The sequence below is a fragment of the Cervus canadensis genome, chromosome 8, assembly GCF_019320065.1.
Source record: "Cervus canadensis isolate Bull #8, Minnesota chromosome 8, ASM1932006v1, whole genome shotgun sequence".
Classification (NCBI taxonomy): Eukaryota; Metazoa; Chordata; class Mammalia; order Artiodactyla; family Cervidae; genus Cervus; species Cervus canadensis.
The window spans coordinates 57,663,967-57,682,876 of NC_057393.1; the positions used below are offsets into that span (position 1 = coordinate 57,663,967).

The window sequence follows — 18,910 nt, forward strand, 5'->3', positions numbered from 1 at the left end:
CCTAGAGTTACTGGATTAAATTACATAAGCACTGAAATAAAGATAAATAGTGTTAGTAACCTTATATTAACAATAAGCTAAATGAGATAAGCACTCATTATAAGAATCTCCTCTGGGCTGCAATAATAATCTTTTTTTTTTTTTTTAAAGAAAAATAAGCTTTATTTTTATGAACTTCTGGAAAATAACTTGGAAGATTAAAACTTGGGTGATTCAATAGAAATAATTTATATGTGCATGGTACTCTACATGCTGTTTTGATGGATTGGAAAATATTTAAAGGGAGATATACATTTCAAGTGATTTTCTAAGAGTAGAAATCACACCATGATTGTGATTTAATTCTATTATTGAAGACCTTATTGCTCTTCTTGAGAAGCTATAAAAATCATTTTCTCTTAAACTGTTGATTCCTAAAATATAGCTGTAATTTTTTTCATACGCCTATAGGTTTTTCAAAATGAAGTTAACTCAAGGAAGCTAAAAGTCTTTCTTCAAGATTTCCAACATAGTGATGATTCTGAAGATCAGTTTAAAGATGAGGCTGAAAGGTATAATTCATATGATTATTTAGTAAGTTTTCTGGTTATTCATATTCATAGCTAGATCTTTCAGTGGAGGCTGAATAATGGCCCTAAAATGTTTGATTAATTTTAAAAATATAGTACTTTGTAGTAAGTACAATCTGACTTATCTAGAAATAGGTTGTATTTATGACCTCATAAATATGCTATTAACACAAGAAAAAGGTATTCCTAAAGAATTCAGTTTCTCTATCATCTCAACAATTACCCAGTTCCGAAACCTTTGTAAGTGTGTTTGGAGTTCTTGGATGGGGCAGTGTACTTGAAGTAAGGTAAAGCTTAGTACACAACTAAGTTTTATAAGACATTACATGTTTCCAGAAAGAAAATAATGTATACTAGAAATGGAACTATTAGAATGGTGAATACTATATATGAAAAAAATTTAAAAACTTGAAGAAAAAGTAAATTTCTATTAGAAACGAAAGAAACAGCAACTTTAATACCTATAAAATATTCAAATTTAGGTGTTATGTACAAAGACATTAAATAAGAAAATATTTTATCGAGTTATATTTTCTTGGAGGTTTGTAAGTAATATTAGCTACAGTCACTGGAAGAGCACTGCATAATAATGTGTACAGTATACAGTTGTATAAACAACTTTCAGAAGTGCATTAAATGAATAATAAATAACATTAATTTGAAAGTGTTTTGAGATAATATTATATGTTACTAATATATACTAATTATTAGATACTAATTACATACTAAGCACTGTATACAAATACAAAATATTAATAGTTCTTGTTCTGTAGTTTATAGTTGGAGCCCAGACACATAAAAGACAAAGTTAAATACAGTAGTAAATATTGTTATAGAATCAGAGTCCAAGGATTGTGGGTACAGAAAACAGAAAACTTTGCAAGGGGGAGAGTTCTCTACCAGCTGCTTTGAGGAAAAGATATTTTGGTTGGATTTGGGATCTTAAATAAACAGAGATTCAGCAGGTGAAAAGCAAGGGAAGAAAATTTCAAGCTGTGGGAAGAAGTCTGAGCAAAAATAAGGAGCCGTGAAAATATCTTACTATTGGTGAGAAATGTTATGTGTCAAGAGTTATAGGGTATACGTTAATTGGAATGCCAGGAAGCTTGGGAAGATGAGAGGCAGAATAGAAAATATAATGTGGGCCATAGTTTGAATGAACTGAATATATGTAAAACCAAGGAGTACACATTTATTCAGTCTGTTAGAATGAAAACGAAGCACAGATGGAGTCTTTTTGCATCTTCCTATCTGTCTGTCAGTCATCTATCTATCTGTCATCTATCAAGAAGGAGGCTTGATGGTGAGATAACTGGTAGGAAATGGAGAACAAGTAGATGTTTACAGTAACTCAAGAAAAGGGGGAGGAACAAAGAGTTAGAAACCTGTTGTTACCCTCAGAAACAAAAGGAAGACATTTACTTTGTCAAGGCTGAGGCATAAAGTACATAAAGGAAATTAATAGAGATTAGGACAGAAAAGTAGGCAAGGGTGAGACTATTAGCCTCCTGAATTTATGAGTTCAGTGAGGAGCCTGAGTTTATCCTGAAGTTGGTGGGCAAGTATAACACTTAAATTTTCTTTTAAGGGAGAATTTTCTCAGGAATTGGAGAGCAGACCAAGAAATCAAATTAGGAGACTTTTGCTAAATGGGGTTGCAAATGAAAGAGCAAAAAGAGCCAAACTGATAGCATAAGTGAGTAAATTGAGTAGGGAGAAGTTGGAAAAGAAACAGAAAGGAAATGTGGGCTGGTATTTGAGAACCTGTTAGAGTATATAGAACAGTATTTTGATGGAGATAGAAAGATTAAAGGGTTTCCTATTTTTAAGGTAAGAAAGAATCAGTTGATTCATATCTATTCTTATGATATGGAAGAATTTGTAGGTAGGGAGAAATTAGTTATATATAAGAAAATATGCAACATTCGAGAAACTAAGACCATGGCATCTGGTCCCATCACTTCATGGGAAATAGATGGGGAAACAATGAAAACAGTGACAGACTTTATTTTGGAGGGCTCCAAAAGCACTGCAGATGATGACTGCAGCCATGAAATTAAAAGATGCTTGCCCCTTGGAAGAAAAGCTATGACCAACCTAGACAGCATTTTAAAAAGCAGAGACATTACTTTGCCAACAAAGGTCCATCTTGTCGAAACTATGGTTTTTCCAGTAGTCATGTATGGATGTGAGAGTTGGACTATAAAGAAAGCTGAGTGTGGAAGAATTGATGCTTTTGAACTGTGGTGTTGGAGAAGACTCTTGAGAGTCCCTTGGACTGCAAGGAGATCCAACCAGTCAATCCTAAAGGAAATGATTCCTGATATTCATTGGAAGGATTTATGCTGAAGCTGAACCTCCAATACTTTGGCCGTCTGATGCAAAGAACTGACTCATTTGAAAAGACCCTGATGCTGGGGAAGATTGAAGGGAGGAGGAGAAGGGGACGACAGAGGATGAGATGTTTGGATAGCATCACCAACTCGATGGACATGAGTTGGAGCAAGCTCGGGGAGTTGTTGATGGACAGGGAATCCTGGCGTGCCGCAGTCCATGTGGTCGCAAAGAGTCAGACATGACTGAGCCACTGAATTAAGGTGAACTGAACTTAAGAAAATAATTTTAGAAAAATGTCTCAGAGGAGACAGCATAGAGTTGAAAACCTGAAAGGATTAATTCTGAACATGGAGAAAACAAGGAATAATGAAGAATGCTGATGCACTTAAGTGTACATTTTTAAAGAGAGTAAGTTGAAAAAGTTTACTTTCTGGCTTACATTTCATAGTAGTGGCTGCATTGTTACTAAAGCAGAGGATTGAGAAAGGTAGTACATGAGAATGGTAGCTCAGAAATTAGGAATGGTAGAGGAAACGGAATAGAAACGTACCAGTGTTTTCCAAATGGTTCTTTGCTGATACTAGAAAGCCCAGTGACCCCAGTACTTTTTTTCTACCACAGCCTGGATAAAGGATGAAAGAAGATAAATAGGGGGATTGATCTAAGGCAGCTGGTTTGCAAGCGAAATGAAAGCTAAAGTTGGAGTTTGTGATCAGACATTGGGACTTTGGAATTATCTCTTTGAAAGTGGGCCAGTTCCTGGGGTTGACAACAGAAGTGGGTGGTTGAACTGAAATGGAGGTGAATGTCAATTGAATAGTTAATATAGATTATCAGAGATTCTCTCTTAAACACACATACATTCTCTAAGCCATGGGCAAATATAAATTTCTTTTCTAGTGAGAAAGACGGCACCTTGCGGAAAACCAGTAGCTACTTTCTAAAGCAGAAGTTGAGCAGTGAGGATGAAGAGCTTGCAGGGCCTTCCCATCCTGAGATTCCTACACTTCAGGGTATGACCTCATCCCATTTTATTAGCGGATTCTTGATGAGGCTATATTTCAGAGGTATGCTCAGAGAAATTTCTAATAGAGATGCAGGAAAAGAGCTAGGAAAAACTTTTTCAAAAGGGGAAAAGATGATTTTCTAGGATTTTCCTTTAAAAATGAAGAAACTGTTCCATACCTCACATTAATAAAAGGTACATTTCTGTTCTTTCTTTAAGTATTTTAGTATAGCAAACATGTCAATTTAATAAAATGAGCTGTGTATTTCTTAACAACTTTTATGGATTAAATATGACCTGCCTCTTCATTTTCTTAATTTGACTTTGTTGCACAGTAGTTACTTTGTAAGTAAAATAATAACTTTTTTTTTGGATTATACATTATCGTATGTGTGAAAAAAGAAAATATAGGTATGAATAATAAAGTAAACCATAATACTGTCTCTTCCTTCTCTCAGCATTTTTTTTCCCCAGCAAGGCTAGAACACAGTGAGAAGCCAAATGGGTGTTTCTGTTTGGGATGGATGATGATCAAAATGGATTCAAATGGGAATTTTGTCTGCTCCTTTGGCTTCCTGCACTGTAGGCGGATTCTTTACCAGCTGAGCTACCAGGGAAGGGCTTCCCTGGTGGCTCAGAGGTTAAAGCGTCTGCCTGCAGTGCAGGAGACCTGGGTTCCATACCTGGGTCGGGAAGATCCCCTGGAGAAGGAAATGGCAATCCACTCTAGTATTCTTGCCTGGAGAATCCCATGGACGGAGGAGCCTGGTGGGCTACAGTCCACGGGGTCGCAAAGAGTCAGACACGACTGAGCGACTTAACTTTAACTTTAACTTGGCTTCCTAGTGGCTACTCCCTGGTGGTTCAGATGGTAAAGCGTCTGCCTGCAGTGCAGGAGACCTGGATTCGATCCCTTGGTCGGGAAGATCCCCTGGAGAAGGAAATGGCAACCCACTCCAGTATTCTTGTCTGGAGAATCCCATGGACAGAGGAGCCTGGTGGGCCACAGTCCACGGGGTCACAAAGAGTCGGACACAACTGAGTGACTTCAGTTCACTTCTGGGCTTCATAGAGATACTTGTGGGAAATTTTAGGATTTCTGTGACTGCCTCTCCCCACCAACAGTTCCTCATTTTTGCCTCTAGAAAGAGTTTTTGGATATAATAGGGTTCCAAGACAAGATGAGTTTCTCAGGGCAGTGCAGATTCTTAGAAACTTATACCTCTTTTTATGCCCATTCTTTTGTTTAATTGCTTCTTGTGTATTTTTGCTGGTATTTACTTGATTTTTGTTATATGATTTGGCTTTGGAAAGAGATTTCACTTATGCATTTTACCTCAGAATTCTTCTGTTTTTAAAAAATGAGAGTCCTTTTATGTATCAGGATTTCTGTTTTTCTGGCTGTGTTGGGTCTTAGTTGCAGCATGTGGGATCTTTGTTGTGGTACCAGACTTCTCTCTAGTTGTATGCTTGGGCTCCAGAGGGCATGGACTTTGTAGTTTGTGACATGCAGTCTCTCTAGTTGAGGCACGTGGGCTCAGTAATTGAGGTGTGTGGGTTTAGTTACTTTGAGGCATGTGGGAACCAGGTTCCCCAACCAGAGGTTGAACCCACTGTGTTGGAAAGAAGATTCTCAACCATCAGACCACTAGGAAAATCCCTCAAAATTCATATTTTAAAAAAATTATTTTAATATTGAGTTTCTAGATTTATGGCATTTTGACCAGTGTACATGATCTTTAAAATTTTAGATATTTAGAATCTAGATTATTGACCTGACCTAAAAGACCATTAGTTTTTCAGAAAATTTCCATATGTACTATTAAATAGAATGTATTCTTTTGTTGTGATTGGTTACAAGTATATAGCTATATAATATAGATCCATATCTGTAGTATAATATATCATCATTGTTTTTGTTGTTGTTCAGTCGTTCAGTCATGTCCAACTTTTTGCAGCCCCGTAGACTGCAGCGTGCCAGACTTCCCTGTCCCCCATCATCTCCCTGAGCTTGCTCAAACTCATGTCCATTGAGTCGGTGATACCGTCAAATTACTTACAATTGTATATAACATATAGAGATATATGTTATACATTTATTTTAGTGCTGTCAATTATATCATATAGATCCTCTTAATCCTTGTGATGTGTATGTGTGTATGCACATGTGCATGCTTGATCTGTTTTAGAATTAGAGTTAGAGGTGTATTAGAGTCTGCATATATTCTCATCTCAGATTCCAGGGTCCAGGGACTTCTAAACACTTGGTCCCAGGGAGGACAAAAGTTCTTTCTTTTTCCCATCCATGTCTTGTATGTGTTTTGTTTTTGTCCAGTCCCTCAGTTGTGTCTGATGCTTTGTGAGCCCATAGACTGCAGCATGCCAGGCGTCCCTGTCCTTCTGTATCTCCCAGAGTTTGCTAAAACTCATGTCCATCGAGTCAGGGATGCCATCCAACCATCTCATCCTCTGTTGCCTGCTTTACCTCCTGCCCTCAGTCTTTCCCAGCATCAGCGTCTTTTCCAATAAGTCGGCTCTTCGCATCAGGTGGCCAAAGTATTGGAGTTTCAGCTTCAGCATAAGTCCTTCCAATGAATATTCAGGACTGATTTCCTTTAGGATTGACTGATTTGATCTCCTTGTTGTCCAAGAGACTCTCAAGTCTTCTCCAACACCACAGTTCAAAAGCATCAATTCTTTGGCACTCAGCCTTCTTTATGGTCCACCTCTCACATCTACACATGACTTACTGGAAAAACCATAACTTTGACCATATCAGCAAAAATAATGTCTCTTTGTCAGCAAAGTAATGTCTCTACTTTATAATGTGCTGTCTAGGTTTGTCATAGCTTTTCTTTCAAGGAGCAAGCATCTTTTAATTTCATGGCTGCCATCACCGTCTGCAGTGCTTTTGGAGCCCTCCAAAATAAAGTCAGTCACTGTTTCCATTGTTTCCCATTTATTTGCCATGAAGTGATGGAACCAGATGCCATGATCTTCATTTTTGAATGTTGAGTTTTAAGCCAGCTTTTCACTCTCCTCTTTCACCTTCATCAAGCGGTTCTTTAGTTCCTCTTTGCTTTCTGCCATTAGGTTGGTGTCATCTGCATATCTGAGGTCATTGATATTTCTCCCAGCAATCTTGATTCCAACTTGTGCTTCATCCAGCCCAACATTTCGCCTAATGTACTCTGCATATAAGTTACATAAGCAAGGTGACAATATACAGCCTTGGCCTACTCCTTTTCCAATTTGCAGCCAGTCCGTTGTTCCATGTCTGGCTCTAATTGTTGCTTCTTGATTTGCTTACAGGTTTCTCAGGAGGCAGGTAAGATGGCCTGATATTCCCATCTCTTTAAGAATCTTCCACAGTTTGTTGTGATCCACGCAAAGAATTTAGCATAGACAATGAAACAGAAATAGATGGTTTTCTGGAATTCCCTTGCTTTTTCTATGATCCAACAGATGTTGGTAATTTGATCTCTGCCTTGCTTGCCTTGGCATAATTGTCAATATATACACTCAGTCACATTATAAAACAGATCACTTCTCAGTCTATCATATCTGTTATATTTATAATGCAATGGTTTTTTCTAAGAATAGTGGATTTTGTGTAAAATCAAGGTGTGTAGTCATGATTTTTCCAAAATAAGGACCCTTCCTTTAAAAGTAATAATAGACTTTTCACCTCTGGAAAAATAAAATTCTATTAATTCTTAAATGGCTGGATCTTTATTTAAGAGAAAACAATAAAAATAAAATCTCCCTTCACACATATACAAGTAACTTACAGATGTGAATTTTTCTCTTTCTTAGGTGTGGAAATTGTTTCTGAAAAGGAGCTAGCTCAGTTAGCTCTGGTTCGACCATTAGTATTCAATATGCAGGAGCAATCAGCCATCAGGGATTATTTTAAAATACTTACAAAAAAAGTATCAGAATATGAAATCACCCAGGAATTTATGGTAAATATTTTGGTTTTAACCAAGGTCTATATGTGATTTGTTTTTCTACTTCTCAATCAGAGAATATCTGTTCTTTTTTTTCAGGTTGAATATGTTGTTTTTATTTTTAAATATTAAATTTGTTTCTAAAGTAATGGGTGTACATAATAAAAGAATGAAATAGCATGAAAGGTTATAAAACAGATAAAGTCTCTTTTTCTCTCTTGATTCCCTTTACCACTATTAAATCTGTCATTAAACTTTCAGAAAAATTGTTGGCATGTACTTTATTATTTTGCTCTTTCTTTCCTTTTATAAATAATTCCAATAAGAAATAATCCCCAAATATATTATGAGCATATATAGTCCTATCTCATTCTTTTTAAGTATTGCATGGTAGTTATATGAATGAAGACTTTTTTCCTTTAAATAGTCCTCTATGATGAACATTTAGATTATTACAGATGTTGTTATTATGAAAAACATTGCCCCTCTTCATTCATGTTCCTATGCATAGTCTTTAGAACAAATTCCTGGAAAGACAACCAGTATTTTGGGATGTTTGATTTTTGGGTCTTTACTCATCTTTCAAGTGACAGATGATTTCTTGTTGATGTTCTAATTGGCATTTCTTAATTTGAGAACAGATAGCTTTCCATATGCTTTTAAGCCTTTCATATTTATTTTCGGTGAACTAATTCCAGTTGTTTGCCTAATTTTCTATTTATTCCTTTTCTTATCAGTTTTTAACTCTTTATATAATGAAGAAATTATCCTTTTTGTATGTGTTTTGTATAGTAAAATTTTCCACTTTGTTTTTTGTGTTACATGTGTGTGCATATACATTTACTGTGAGGAAATAGCTAATTTTTAATGGTTGAATATGTCATTCTTTCTTTTGGGGCCTTCAGGGTTTTCTGCATCCTTTAGGGATTCTCCTTTCACTCTAGGAACATAGCAATTATTTCTTGCTTTTTTTTCTAATATTTTATGATTTTTTTCAATGCATAAATCTTTCATTCAGCCAACATGTAATTTGTTATAAGATATTTGGTAGGGATCCAACACTCTATAGCTAATCAGTTGTTCAATGATCCTCTTGTCCCAACTTCAGTGATGTGAAATGCTACTTTTTCATATACTGAAGCACCATGTATATTTTATTTTTGTGGTTTTTAAAATTGATTTGTTTATTCATGTACCAAACTTTTAAAATTAACATAACTTTGTATTATATTTTACCATAGATTAAGACTTGTCTTCCCTCATCACTCTTCTTTTATAGAATTGTTCTGCTTCTTTTTACAGTTGCTTTTTTCTAGGCTACTTTTAGAATTGGTTTGCAGAAAGATTAAAATGTAAAAATAGATGTGGAGATTGTTTCTGAAAAGAAGCTAGCTGTTAGCTCTGGTTTGACCATTAATATTCAATACTCAGTAGCAATCAACCATCAGGGATTATTTTAAAATACTTACAAAAAAAGTATCAGAATATGAAATCACCCAGGAATTTGTGGTAAATATTTGGGTTTTCACCAAGATCTATGTGTGACCCTGATATTATCTTACGGCTTAAAACCTGGATTCTCATTCTCCATTGCAGTACTGGCCAACATTCACTTACGGTAGTGCCGAGTTGGCTACCCAAGAGTTACTGAAGAGTTTTTAAAAGGTATGGACTCTCAGGCTTTATCCGCAGTTGTTCAAATAGGGTAGGGCTGGGTACCTATCAGCTCCCTTTGTGTATGAAACAAGGCCTCCCTAGTTAGTTTTAGTTCTCCTTTGTGTTCTGTGTTCATGTGTTCTGTGCTGTTGTTACCATACTGTTAATTGTTTTCTAAAGAGGACCTGTATACATCCATGCCTTTATTACTATTCTCCTACCTGGTGTAACGCCCATTCACCTCTTCTTTCCTTTCACACACACAGATTTCCAAGCTACTAACTTCTGAGCCTCAGGAAGGCTCAGTTCAAGTGCTGCTTTCTTTCCAGGAGCTTTCCTTTCCATACCTTCACGTACAGTCTAGTGCTGTCATTTATACTAGTGTGTCTCTACATTGGTCACATGGCCACCTCTCTAGCTGTTGTTAACTTCTTAAGTATAAAGCCATTTTCAGATTCATCTTTGTATTGCAGAATGTGGAACAGTGATGAGTACATACTAAATGTTCATTTAATGTCGAATTCACAGTTGGTAATCAAGCTTTTGAAAAGAAGAATTCTTTAGTGTTCTAACTATAATTTCTTCATGGGGCAAGGAGTAAATTGTGAGAGTTTATATTTTTGTTTCTGTTATTTTATTATTTTCATTTATAAAATGATAGATTAAGGGGTAGGTCCTAAGAAGTTAATATTCTGTATTGGCTTTTTTTTTAATGAAAAAGGAAAAATCTTGGCGTTCAAGGGAAAAAGTATCTCCAGAGAGTTGAGCATCTCCTTATCAAGCAACTTGTTGATTCACATCTCAAATCTGAGATATTTTATATAGGACTTTTCCAGTGGAGCTCTGACTTCTTTACTTACCATGGAACACATTTAATATCAGGACATGTCATAAAGGGACTTGAGAATCATGAACACTACACAAAGACAGATATTTTTTCTTTCCTCCTTTTTTTTTCTGTCATAGTAAATGTATTACTTATATTTCTTACCTTTTAAAGGCTTTGGAAGTTAAGAAGCTGCCTGCTGTTTTCCACTCTGGGAATGAACTACACAACAGAGACAAAAATAGATATCAAGATATTCTTCCATGTAAGCTAACAATGGTTTTAATTATTTTCCTATTTACACTTGATAAAAGGTAAGAAGTGGGTTGTATGGCTTTCAGTATTAGCCATTTTGACCTGTGACCATGATGAAGAACTCTGGAAGCTAGCACTGGGTGACCTGGGCATATTCTTGATTATCCTAGATCATGAAGAAGGTCAAGTCTTCTATCCCAGGTAAATCTACTCACTGTCACAGGATTCTTTTCACAAGTCCTTCAACCCTGTTCTTATGCATTACTACTTCTGAAACATCTTATGCATTGTTGCATCTAAAATAGAAAGTTTAATACTCTGAGACATCTTTCACTTTTGCTACCCTAAGCCCTTACCACCTTCCCTGATCATTTTGTTTAGACACACAAATACAATGGTACTATTTATATCCTTTGTCCTGAACAATAAAGCTGCCAATCTACCCTCCAACAGGAGGCTTCCCTTTGATTGTTGCCAAAGACATACTCATTGCTTTCTAGGGCTAGTTTCTTCCCCACCCAGTTACAGATTCATCTGTCTCAGACCTTCCAAAGAGCAGAAACAAAGCAACACAATTTTACTCTTAGGATGGAAATCTCATTTTTATGCCTCACATTCCTTTCAAAGTCAAAAAAATTTTCCAAATTAAATTACCATTTTTCTTCCTACAAAACGACCTTCTTTATTCTGTATCTTATTTAGTTTAACCACTCATTTGTTCAAGCCAGAGAACCCGAGTCACCTGCAGTATCCAAAGTGGTCACAAAGTCCTTTCAATTCTACCTTCTTAATACCTCAAGAGTCCTCCCGCATCTCTTGATTCCCACTGCTGCTAACTTAGATTGAGTCTGCTTTCTCTCTCAGCTAGTTTCTGTCTTCTTCACTGCCTCTGCTCCCATCTACTCATAGTAGCTACTGAAATAATTTCCCTAAAAACTCTGAAGGTACTAACAAGTTCCATGAAGTGGCCATAATCCCCCTCTTCTGCTGTATTACCTTCTCTTTCCCAGCCTGCACCTGTGGCTTCATGACAAGTTCCCTATGATCATTTGACCAAGGACAGGAAGACTGGGCCCAGGTAACAGATGGTTCTGCATGATATGCAGGCACCTCCTAAAAGTAGATAGCAGCTGCACTACAGTGCCTTTTTTGGGACATGCCTGAAAGACAGTGGTGAAGGGAAATCCTCTCAGTTGGTAGAACTTTCAGCAGTGTACTTGGTTGTTCATTTTGCTTGGAAGCAGAAATGGCCAGAGGTACAAATCTTTATTAATTCATGGGCTGTGGTCAGCTGTTTGGCTGGATGGTCAGAGACTTAGAAGAAACATAACTGGGAAGTTGATCACAAGGAAATCTGGGAGAGATAAGTGTGTATAGATCTCTCTGAAAGGGCAAAACCATGAATATATTTGTGTCTTTTGTGAATGTTCATTGAAGGGTGATTTAAGAAGAGGTTTTAACAATCAAGTGAATAGGATGACCTATTCTGTGGATACTAGTCAGCCTCTTTCTCAAATACTCCTGTCCTTACCCAATGGATTAATGAATAAAGTAGACTTGCTGGCAGGAATAGAGGCTATACATGGAGTCATCAACATGGACTTCTCCTCACCAGGCTGACCTTGCTATGGCCGTTTCTGAGTGCCCAATCTGCCAGTAGCAGAGACCGACACTGAGGCCCTAATATGACACCGTTTCCAAGTGTGATCAGCCCCCTAGCTACCTGATGACAGGTTGATTACATTGAATTGCTTCTGTCATGGAAGGAACAATGCTTTTTTGCTTACTAAAACAGACACGATATGGATTTGCCTTTCCTGTATCCAAACTTCTACCTAATCTACCAAATGGACCTGAAGAATGCCTTACCACCATCATGGTAGTCCACACAGCCTTGCTTCTGATCAAGGAACTCACTTAGAGGCAAATTATTTGTGGCAGTGGGCCCATGATTATGTAATTCACTGGTCTTGACACACTCCTCATCATTCTGCGGCAGCTGGCTTGATAGAGCAGCGGAATGACCTTTTGTAGACACAGTAACGGTGCCAGCTAGGTGGCAGTACCTCACAGTGTTGGAGCAGTGTTCGCCAAGAGGTTATATTTGCTCCAAATTAGGGCCCAATACATGATGCTATTTCTGCCACAGCCAGGAATCAGGAGTCAAGGGATGGAAATGACAGTGGCCCCAGGCACTGTCACCTTTGAAGTGAAAGCTGAAAGTCGCTTAGTTGTGTCTGACTCTCTGTGATTCCATGGACTGTAGCGTGGGTAGCCATTCCCTTCTCCAGGGCATCTTCTCACCTCAAGGATCGAAACCCCGTCTCCTGCATTGCAGGCAGATTCTTTACCGTCTGAGCCACCAGGGAAGCCTCACTGTTACTGCTAGTGATCTACTAACACAATTTTTGCTTCCTGTCACTGTAACCTTATGCTCTGCTGGTCTCACTTCTGGTGGCTCTCTTCATTAATGGCATCTGGTATTTGGTAAGGACTTTCCACCTGAAAACTTGAGTCTTCCTTGAAGGGCAGCAAATCATGGAATTATTTGTAGATTATGGAGTCTAGAAGAATTGCTGCATAATATGGAACAAATGACTTAGGTACTTTGAATAAAGATTCCTTATCTGAAAGGCATGAATAATAATATGACTCTTCAAAGGACTGTTTTGAAGTTCAGATGAGGTGATGCATGGCTTGCGTGTTTGCACTGAATTCTCTTTTTGAGGGGAACTGAGACTAAACCACCACCACCACATTTCTCCTATGGCCACCAGAGCTATTTCTTCCCTGCTAAATACAAGCATACCTGGTTTTATAGTGCTACACTTTATTGTGCTTTGCAGATACTATGTTTTTTTATAAATTGAAAGTTTGTGACAACTCTGTGTTGAACACCATTTTTCCAACAGCATTTCCTTACTTCCTGTCTCTGTGTCATGTTTTGGAAATTTCTGCAGTATATCAAACTTTTTCATTATTATTGTATCTGTTACAGTGATCTACTGTCAGTGATCTGTAACGTTACTATTGCAAAAAGATTACAACTTGCTGCAGCCTCAGATGATGGTTAGCATTTTTTTAGCAGTAGGGTATTTCATAATTAAGTACTTCGTTTTATATAAACATTATATTATTGCACATTTACCAGACTACAGTATAGTGTAAACATAACTTTTATATGCTCTGGGGAACAAAAAAATTGATGTGGCTTGTTTATTGCGATAGTCCCTTTATTGTGGTGGTCCGGAACCAAACCTGTGTGGTCTCCGAGGTATGCCTGTGTTGTATAGTTTGTTTCTGAAATCCTTTCCTTTTATGTATTCCCTTTGTGTGTTCTGCATCCTTCAGTATTTTAATAATTATTGTCCTTTTTTTCATCTATTTTTTTTGATTCTGGGAAAATTCCTTAAGCTGTATTCTAAATTACTAATTTGTTTTTCTGTTTGCTTCTCACTTTAGGGATTTTTAATTGATAAATTGTGGTTTTTATTTGAAAGCAAGCTTTTATTGCTTTAGATTGTTTAATTTTTACTTATTAAATTCCCCCTTTGAAAATAAAAAGTTACTTTCTACTATAAAGTGGTACATATTTACTGTAAAAATTTAGATAATAAAACAGTCCCTACTAGCATTTTGATAAACGCTGTGCTGTGTTGTGCTCAGTCATGTCAGACTCTGTGACCCCATGAACTGCCAGTAGCCTGCCAGTCTTCTGTGTCCATGGGATTTTTCAGGCAAGAATACTGGAGTGGGTTGTCATTTCCTTCTGCAGGGAATCTTCCCCACCCAGGAATCGAGCCCACATCTCCTGCATTGGCAGGCAGATTCTTTACTTCCGAGCTACCAGAGAAGCTCTTATATATGACATATATGTATATATACGTATATATGATGAAAGATCTCAGTTTAATGCCCTTTTACCTCCTTTGTAATTTAAAAATGTAACAAATTTATGTCAATAAACATGCATATATATGTATATCATCCTTTTAAATAATAAAATAATGTTTGCTCAGATTTCATTTAAAATACAAATAAGAATTCTTAAAGTATTCTTATCTTATAGAAAGGAAGACATTTGCTGTGATTTCTCAGAATGGTATCCTTTTGTGGAGTACTAGGTATCTTTATATATCTAGTGATTGTTTTGTCTATTCATATTTACAAGGAGAGATTTATGTTTGCTATTTTTTAATTTGAGAAAGGTTCTGTCAGAACTGGTGTAAGCCCTGTTGAGAGATCTTGGTCATAGTGTTTTTGGTAGATGAGTGGGCCTCCTGACTTGAGTACTAGGGAGGAGCTGCTGGTGAGACCACGGCATGGCAGGGAAAGACCCTCTTTTTATTCTCTCTGTGGGAGCAGTGGTGGAACCAGAGCTCCAGGTGTCTACGTAAAGTGAAGAGAGGGTTCCTGGGCCAGTGGGGTTTATTAGTGAGCCATGTTATTGGCTTTTCCCCTCTCATATTTGTTAATAATAATCCATATTTTGAGCAAATCCCCTTTGTAGCATCCTTTTGCCACAATACTTTTGCTTTGATGAGCATGCTACTTCACCAGGTGAAATCTGAGAATGGACATAAAAGATAGGCTACTTTGTGTGCAGGGAGTTGATAGAATTCTAATAATCATAGAATTTGTATCTACTCAACTATCCCAATCTTTTTTTTTTTCAAAAACATTAATTCCTTTCTGGCTGCTGCTGCTCTGAGCTTTGAGGTTCTCTGGATTTGTAGGAGAATGCCATTCATCCACTTGCTCCGTCAGAGGGCTCCTCCTTTGGTGTGTTTAGTTATATGCTAGGAGATACCTCTCTTGGCCTATTCCTACTCGTGACATATGTAACAGAAATCTCTCAAGGTGTCTGGATACTGATGGCATTCTTCTCTTTTTAGTAGAAACAGATTTTTTTTTAAAAAACCTTACCCTAATTGTATATTTCTAGAAACTCCTATGCTATCTTTTCTATTGGTCAAAGAGTGAAATGATTTCATGAAATCTGCATGTATTGCATATCCTGCTTTTCCTTTATCTGCTACATGTTTCTGTTTTTGTAATAGATGATTCAACACGTGTTCCTCTTGGAGAAAACAAGGATTACATCAATGCCAGTTATATTAAAATAGTCAATTCTGGAGAAGAGTATTACTATATTGCTACCCAAGGACCACTGCCAACTACCACGAATGACTTTTGGCAAATGATTTTGGAAAATAACTCTAATGTTATTGCCATGATAACCAAAGAGAAAGAACATGGAGTTACCAAATGCCACCATTACTGGCCTATTTCTGTGAAGAAACCTTTGGAATTGAAAAGCTGTCATATCTTCCTGGAGAACTACCAAATACTTCAGTATTTCATCATTCGATTGTTTCAAGTTGTCAAGAAGTCTGTAAGTTAAAAAAATAAAATCAGCATAGATATATATTTCCTTATATATGCACACGTCAGGATAGGAAGTTAGAAGTCAGGTGGGCCATAGCTGGGGACACTTGTTTAAAGTAGTTTTTTTTTTACTTCTCCCTGGTACCAGAAACTAAGACAACACCATTTCTTCTTCTGCCTAACCAAACTCTGACTGGAGAGATGAAATAATTGAAAAGTGGAGTTGGGGTGGTTGAGAAAGAGTATTGGACGTTGCCTAATCCTGGGGTGTACTTTGGCTACCTCTGCTGAGAGGGACAGATACGATGAAGTCCTTAACATATGCTGATAACCACTGGGCTAGGCATGGTGCTCCTTACTGAGTAGCAAATTGTTCGGTGCACTCACTGGTACTTGCAGTTACTGTGCTCAATGGATGGTAATATTGAGATCTGTATGGGGTGCAGAAAGGAGGTTCTCTTTGGGTTTGGGCAGATGATTTGCTAGAGGAGGTGACATCTGTATTGAGAATTTACCCAAGTGAGGAAAATGAAAACAGTAAGTAGATGATGAAGGTATAAAATAGCATGGGACATATGTACAGAGAGATGTAAGTAGTTAAGAGTTTCTGGAATGTAAAAATTCAAATACCAGGGAGGAATGAGAGATGAGATGAGGCTATAGAAAGTAAGTAGAGAAAGCCAGAACATGAAATGTTTTGGATTTCAGCTAAGGAGCACAAACTTTATTATGAAGATAATTAGGAGACATTGAAGAATTTTAGTAAGAAGGGTATGTGATCAACTTAGGGCAACTAGCAACTAGATAGAAAGCAAGGACTTTGATGCTTTTCCGATAAAATTGGCAGACTTTATATGACTTAGGACTTGTGACTGATAAGGAGTGTTCAAAAATTATGCTGTCCAATGTGATAGCCACATTTGACTGTTTTAGATTTAAATCATTTAAACTTACATAAAATACCAAATTTAGTTCCTCACTTGCAATAGCCACACTTCTAGTGTTTAATCACATATTACTAGTGACTACCATATGGGCAGCCCATCCTTGAAGAAAGTAATATTGGGAAGTATTGGTCTAGAATAATCCATAGAACAATTCATTTCTTGCTCTAACAGACTCGGAAAATAGCAAAGGAATGATTTATAGGAGAAAGTGATGTTACATTGCTCTAAGTGGATTTGATTAGCAAGTAGGTGATACATGTGTTCTATAAGAATGAAGGTGGTGGGAGTTAAATTGGAAACTTGAAGAGTGATGAGATTTGGAATCATCACCAAAGAAGTTGATTGGAGCACAGGCAATGATCAGGAAAAGGTTGCTGAAGGTGCTGAGGTTGGAACCCATAATTTGCAATAACAATAAAATATGCAACTATGTGATTTTTTTTTTTCCTAACCATGGGATTCCTGAGCAGAGATTATGGAACTGATTCAGGGAGGGATGTTGCTCAGGATATGTGGCAAGATTCAAAGGATGAATGGAGATGACAGTTTGGTAAGAGAATGATTTAGATAATCAGTCATAAGTCTAAACTTAGGGAGATGAATGGAATCAGCAGCTAGGAGGAAATAGAGGACATCAATGGCAGAAGAATTCCATCTAGTCACATTGTTGGAGGTGAAGGACAGATAAAGTGATAGCATAAGAGTTTCTGCTCAGAAAATGATGGTGGAATCTAAGAACTGGAAGATTTTTTATACTGGCCATTATAGGTGATGGTGAGTCCAAGGAGTAAACACATTGTGAGGACTAGAAAACATGAATGGTCTCCTCTGTAAGAGAGAAATAAAAATGTGAGGCTAGAGTGTCTGTTTGGCTGTTGAGATCCCAAATTTGCCCTGTCAGAATCTGTGGTAAGGTGATAGTGATGAGAAGACGAAGTTAAGAGGTATGAAACTTAAAAAGAAGTGGGGTTTTTGTACAAGGAGAAGAAATAATGAATTGGAAATTGTGTTGGGCAGCAAGGAGTATGCAACTAATCTCTAGACTCTGTAGTACCTGGAACACAGGAGAATAGGTGGCCTGGATTAGAGAGAACCGCAGAGTGTAGTACCCATGGAGGCTAGGCAAGGAAGTAGAAGAAGCATTTAGGGAAGTGATGATGCCTTCCAAGAGTTTACTGTAGCATGGGGGCCTGAGGAGATCAAACCAGTCCATCCTAAAGGAAATCAGTCTTGAATATTCATTGGACCGACTGATGCTGAAGCTGAAACTCCAATACTTTGGCCACCTGATGCAAAGAACTGACTCATTGCAAAAGACTCTGATGCTGGGGAAGATTGAAGGCAGGAGGAGAAGGGGATGACAGAGGATGAGATGGTTGGATGGAATCACTGACTCGATGGACATGAGTTTGAGCAAGCTCACGGAGTTGGTGATGGGCAGGGAAGCCTGGTGTGCTGCAGTCCATGGGATGGCAAAGAGTCGGACACGACTGAGCAACTGAACTGAACTGGGGGTCTGAGTAAGAAGGGAAATGTTGAAGAGATAAAGTCGGGAGAGAGACAGAAAGATAGAATTGAGGAGCATGAGGATCAAGGTACACAGTGGTGTGACCAGGGAGGCCAAGAATAATAATGTTGGACATTGATGTCTGGCTTGCTAGCTGTGTGCTAGGCCCTGTGTTTGCTCTGTACACCCAAGGATTTGTCTGATGCCTCACTCTCCTAACACTTGATTCCCTGATATGAACCAAGTACTGTGTCAGATGCTGGAGATAGAAAACAGACACAGTCTCAACTCTTAGAGTACTCACAGTCTAGTGGGGAACGAAGACACCAGTTCTAAATGACATGTAATAACGTGCTATGGCAGGAGAAGGACAGCATGCTTGGAGAATACAGGTCAGGTGGAAGGCCCAGAGGAATGATCTTGTCTGAAAAGTTTCAAATGTTCAGGTCCACCTGTGGAGTTGGCAAAA

The 18,910-nt window shown here is 37.7% G+C and overlaps 1 protein-coding gene across 1 annotated transcript in view; it reads left to right on the forward strand.

Moving 5' to 3' along the window:
• Positions 1-327: 327 nt before the first annotated feature.
• The window catches only part of PTPN20 (protein tyrosine phosphatase non-receptor type 20), a 30,456-nt gene continuing 11,873 nt past the window's right edge, over positions 328-18,910 (forward strand). The window contains exons 1-6 of the mRNA XM_043477293.1: positions 328-333; positions 451-551; positions 3,807-3,919; positions 7,729-7,877; positions 10,519-10,609; positions 15,660-15,994. Of these exons, the coding sequence (XP_043333228.1) occupies positions 328-333; positions 451-551; positions 3,807-3,919; positions 7,729-7,877; positions 10,519-10,609; positions 15,660-15,994 (795 nt within the window). The remainder of the gene's footprint in view (positions 334-450; positions 552-3,806; positions 3,920-7,728; positions 7,878-10,518; positions 10,610-15,659; positions 15,995-18,910) is intronic.